Below are 5995 nucleotides of genomic sequence, written 5' to 3'. Positions count from 1 at the left end.
CAGATGAAAATATATATCCCTATTTATAATCACTTGTTACACAACACATGATGCATGGTCCTTGTGGTAAGTTGAATCCAACAAATTCTTGTATGAAAAAAAAAGGACGTTGTAAAAGTAAGTATCCTAAAGAGTTTGTAGAACAAACAACTAAAGGAAAAAATTCATACCCAATTTATAGAAGACGAAATACAGGAAAAAGTGTGAAAATTAGAGGACACTTTCTTGATAACTCGTGGGTTGTACCTTACAATCCATTTTTACTTTGTAAATTCAACTGTCATATAAATGTAGAGATTTGTTCGGATATAAAAGTTGTTAAGTACATTTATAAATACATTTGCAAAGGACATGATAAAATAGCATTTCATATACAGACTAATGATGTAAACCTAGAAATAGATGAAATAAAAGAATATCAATCTGCTAGGTGGGTATCACCACCTGAAGCTTCATGGAGAATATTCGCTTTTTCTATTAGCGAAATGAGTCCAAGTGTATATCATCTACAACTACATCTTGATGGACAACAACTTGTTTCCTTCAAAAGTACCGACAATATTAATAAAATTGCAAGTAATCCCATGATAAGAAAAACAATGTTGACTGAATTTTTTTTAATGAATAAATCAAACAAAGAAGCTATGGACCTAAATTTATTATATCGTGAATTTCCAGAACATTTTGTATGGTCAACAACAGATAAAATGTGGACACGTCGTAAACGAGGTCATGTTATTGGACGTGTAGTGACATGTCATCCAACCGAGGGAGAAAGATACTATCTTAGACTTCTTTTAATGAATGTAAGAGGGCCAAAATCATATGAAGATCTGAGAACTGTAAATGGAGTACAATATAATTCATTTAGGGAAGCTGCAGAAAAAAGAGAACTATTACTTTGTGATAATAATTTGGTAGAATGCATGTATGAAGCTGCAAGTTATCAAATGCCATCCAGTTTAAGACAATTATTTGCTATGTTATTGATTTATTGTAATCCAACAAATCCTAGAGAATTATGGGAAAGATTTGAAAGTTCAATGTCTGAAGATTTCAAAAAAAGTTTGAACTTAAATGTAAGAGAAATACGTTATAAAGTATTAAATTGCATTAATGATGTTCTTCATTCGATGGGTCGTGACATTAATGAATTTGAACTAATTTCAGAATATATCAAACCTACATCAATAGCAAGAGAAGCTAAGGAAGNGCATTCTATATTGATGGTCCTGGTGGAACTGGTAAAAGTTTTTTATATCGTGCTTTATTAGCTACAATAAGACACAAGGGATTTATAGCTTTAGCAACTGCAAGTTCTGGTGTTGCAGCTTCACTTCTTCCCGGAGGTCGAACTGCTCATTCTCGATTTAAAATTCCTATTGATGTCAATGAAAATTTTACTAGCAATATTAGTAAACAAAGTTCATTAGCATCTTTAATACGAGATGCACGATTAATTGTGTGGGATGAAATTTCAATGGCAAAAAAGAAAATGGTTGAAGCATTTGAGTTACTTTTAAGAGATCTAATGGAAACAAATACGTTATTTGGTGGTAAAATAGTTGTTTTTAATGGTGATTTCAGACAAACTCTTCTGATTGTTCGTAGTGGAAAAAAAGAAGATTTTATTCGTGAAAGTTTATTGTGTTCTGAAATTTGGAATCAACTTGAAAAATTACAGTTATCGAAGAATATGCGTGCAACTAAAGATCCTGAATTTTGTGAATATTTAATGAGAATTGGTGATGGAAAAGAAAAAACAAATGACCATGGAAAAATTCAAATTCCTCATTCCCTCATTATTCCTTTTACTTCTGAAAAAGAATCTCTAAATCTTCTCTTTAGAAATACTTATCCTGATTTATACACATGTTGTACAAAAACTTCATTTATTACTTCTCGTGCTATTCTAACAACTAAAAATAATTTTGTTGATGAAATAAATGACATGTTGATCTCTCAATTTCCAAACACTGAAAAAGTGTATATTGCTATAGATGAAACTATTGATCCAAAGGATCAAAGTGAATATGAAGATTTCTTACACACTTTAAATCCTACTGGTTTACCTCCATACAAATTAACTTTGAAGAAAAATTGTCCGATTATGTTATTAAGAAATTTAAATCCTTGTGAAGGTTTATGCAATGGGACACGCTTAATATGTAATGATTTAAAACCTCATGTTATTAGTGCAACAATATCTAGCGATGATTTTAAAAATACACATGTATTTATTCCACGAATACCACTCATGACTTCAAAATATGAAAAATTGCCTCTTCCTTTTAAGAGAACACAATTTCCTGTACGATTATGTTTTGCCATGATTATAAATAAAGCTCAACGACAGACATTAGATTTTGTTGGTATATATTTACGCGAACCTGTCTTCTCTCATGGACAATTGTATGTTGCTTTATCAAGAGCGACAAGTTCTCGGAATGTCAAAGTATTAATTAGACCACCTATAATTGACGAAAATGATGATCATTCAACATATAATGTTGTCTACAATGAAATCATTGAAAATGCCTTTTCTTGAACTTTGTGCTTTAATTTACAATGGTAAATCTCATAGACAACTTACTTATGTTTATCTATATTATAATATTGCTTTCATTATACATTTACCTTTAGCTTATCCTCTTATAATGTATTTTAATTGCAGATAGTTGAACATGGCGGAAAGATATACCATCAATATGATCACTCCCGATACTAAAGATTGGACTTGTAAAGTCCAAGTTGTTGATAAAAGTCAACCAAGGGACAACAAAGATAAAACCACAAAATACCAAGTCTTAATTCTACAAGATGAAGAGGTATTTATTTTTATTAATTTATTATTGATTTTAAAATCGTAACTTTACTTCAGTTAACTAAATAATCCATTATTTTATATTTTTACTTTAATAATATGAAAAATAATAAAATAACTTTTAAATTTTACACAACTAATCAAACTTTTTACAAATTCTTTTACAGGAGAATCAAGTTCAGGCCACTATTTACAGTACTGATATAACATATTTTGAAAAAGAATTTGCTCCTTTCAAGACTTACTTGGTATCTGTTGCACATGTGACACTTTTGAGTATCAACCCAAAGAATTTGAATTTGGTATTTATAAATTTATTTAATTATTCTTATTATTCACATAAAATCCATTGTTACTATAATATAATATTTCTCATGATCTAATTATTCTTTCTTTATTTTTGTTTAATGCAAGATGTACTCGCCATTGTCATTAATGGCAGTCCTTCAACAAAGACTACAACTGGAAAGCGAATTCAAGAGTTTATTGTCATGGACAAGCTGTAAGTATATACAGAATATCACTCTTGTCATTTATCTTCATATCTTATTACTTGTTTTCAAATAAATGTTCTTTTTGGTTGATAGTGTTTTCTTTTTTTCTTTTCCATTTTTGTAGTTGATGTATATACTTGTATTTAATAAAGTGATTAATTCTTTCGAGTTTCAGTAACATTGTCTTTGTAGTCGTCTTCTCCAAATGGTTACTACTTTTTTGGAGTTTAATTGTAGTTTTAGGATTGTTCTTGTTTATTTTTGCGAAGATTGTCTTTTTCTTCTTCTTTTTTTTTTTTTTCGTTTGTTTGTGCATCTTCCCCTCTCTTTTGTTAGAGTAATGTGATTGAATAGTCCTTCAACAAAGACTGTAACTGGAAAACTAATTCAAGAGTTTATTATCATAGACAAGTTGTAAGTATATATACAATATTACTCTTGTCATTTATCTTCATATCTTATTAGTTGTTTTCAAAGAAAGATTCTTTTTGGTTGATAGTGTTTTAAAATTAATTCAAAAGGTTACAGTTTTTTTTTAGTAGTCTATACTGTTACTCAATTGATGTGATGCTAATAATAATACAAAATTCCAAAATATATACAACTTTCATATGACTTTATATACTGAAGGTAACATTTAACATAGAATTATTATAATTAATATATAAAGATAACATAAAGTGTAGATTTTCTTGCAGAGAAAACATATTTTAGATGGGCCAAAACAAAATGATAAGATACGATAATGATGTCTCTGGTCTCTTATTTGCTTTTTATGTTATTCCTTGTTCATCTTCTTCATTGCACTAGCTTCTGTAAAAATGCCATAACCATGAAAGTTTCGATCTTCATTCTAAACATAAACCTGAAGCAATAATTCATTGAGACCTGAAGCATGATGCTGACGCAATAATTGATTGAGACCTAAAGACTGATTCTGTTAAGTCTTTCTAGCTATTTCACGGTCTCATGCTTTGTTTGTTTATTCGTGACTGAAGTAAGCCTGTTCAATGTCTGGAAAGCTTTTAATTTCTGAGTGAAATGGCAAACATATTATGAGATGAATCTGGATATGTGAAAGTTGCAGACCTGCTTACTTTATACCATGTTTTAGTTACTCCTGTGTTTACTTGCTTTTTTTGCTTTTTGCTAAATAATATCGTATATAAACAATTGGTTTTAGGTTCAAAAAGTTCTCATGGTTCTACTGTAGTCAATCAATAAAGTGAAGTAAAGGTTCAGTTTTAATAAAGATTGATCTTATTCCTGGTTTGTTCCTGCCCTTTTATTTTAGATGAATTAACTTTCCAATATTGTGGAGATAGTCTATTAAAAAGAAATATACTGGTTGCCCTGTTTGATTTGTTTTCTCTGGTATGATTTTCTGTTATTTCTTAAAGATCAAGATTAAATTTTGATCAACAGCTAATGATATCCAAGTTAATTAAGGTTCCTGGTAGATATTAAGTTCTTGTCATGCTGTATTTCTTTTTCATACCTACTTTGATTTGTTGTACTCGGAAGGGTAAAGTTTGCAAACACTCTACCTCCCCTTAACTCACACGTTGTATGTCCTAGCATTTAGAGCTGACATTCCAGAAAATACTTCAAATAGGACAACCCCAAAAGAGTAGACATCACACTTTTCTTTTACTTGCTGTCTTCTAAAGTACTCTAGATCCAAATATCTAAATAAAAAACCTTTGCCACTCACTTGTCATCCACCAAATATTTGTAGTTTTCACATCCCTATGGATGATAGTGTACCTTGCACCTGTGTGAAGATAGTGAAGACCTCTAACTGCACCAATACAAATATCCAACCTTTGCTTCCATCACAAGGGTGGCTTATTGTGCTTGTAAAGGTTCTCTCTCAATGGCCCATTAGCCATGTAATCATAGACTAATATCATCTCATCATTTTCTTCACAATCCCCAATCAGTGAATCTCAATTTTCAATCACTTTGAATACTTGTAGTACTTTGATAGATTAAAATGTTCATCAATTTCGTTGTTCAACTCAACTCTTTTCTTTGTTCGTGAATCTTATATTTTGACTTTTATAGCACAAAAATGCTGGTATTTGTTGATAATAATCAAATTTGAATTTTATTATTTATAATGTTTTTACAATATCACGTATCTTCTGCAACTTTAATGTTTGAAAACATCCTTCAAAACATATGCAGGAAAAAACCAACAAAACTGACACTTTGGGAGGATTTTATTGATCATGAGGGAGTTAAGCTTTTCAACCAACTTCATGATTACCCGATCATTCTTGCTAGAAAAATTGGGAAATCATCCTCAGGTAAAAGTGCAAATAAATTTATTTTTTCCTTTATTGAAAATGGATGACATGATGAAACTAAAATGACATATTCACATGCACATAGGCATGTCGAATAGATTTGTTGGTTTGACGAGCAAATTCAATACAACAATTGAAATCAATCCTCCATATCCACAAGCTGCTGAGTTAAGGACGTGGTAATATACATTTTTATTTAATGCATCAAAATTTCAGAATATTTTGAGATATAAAAAACATCTTTAATCTTACAATCACAAAGTTTTGAAATTTCACTTTTATTTCTTTTATTTTGGATGAGCTAATATTAATAAATTTTTGTATTTTTACTTGTTTGTAGGATCAAAACAATTGAAACAAAGCTT

The 5995-nt window shown here is 29.9% G+C and overlaps 1 protein-coding gene across 1 annotated transcript; it reads left to right on the top strand.

Moving 5' to 3' along the window:
• Nucleotides 1–707: 707 nt before the first annotated feature.
• On the top strand, nt 708–2548 carry LOC125849952 (uncharacterized). The gene is made up of 2 exons (XM_049529894.1): nt 708–1065; nt 1275–2548. The coding sequence occupies exons 1-2, from the start codon at nt 708–710 to the stop codon at nt 2546–2548; spliced, it is 1632 nt and encodes a 543-aa protein (XP_049385851.1).
• Nucleotides 2549–5995: the final 3447 nt, after the last annotated feature.

The sequence above is a fragment of the Solanum stenotomum genome, unplaced genomic scaffold (assembly GCF_019186545.1).
Source record: "Solanum stenotomum isolate F172 unplaced genomic scaffold, ASM1918654v1 scaffold11730, whole genome shotgun sequence".
In the NCBI taxonomy this organism is placed as follows: domain Eukaryota; kingdom Viridiplantae; phylum Streptophyta; class Magnoliopsida; order Solanales; family Solanaceae; genus Solanum; species Solanum stenotomum.
Note: the sequence above shows the minus strand (reverse complement) of the source record. Positions and strands in the feature narration are given on the sequence as shown.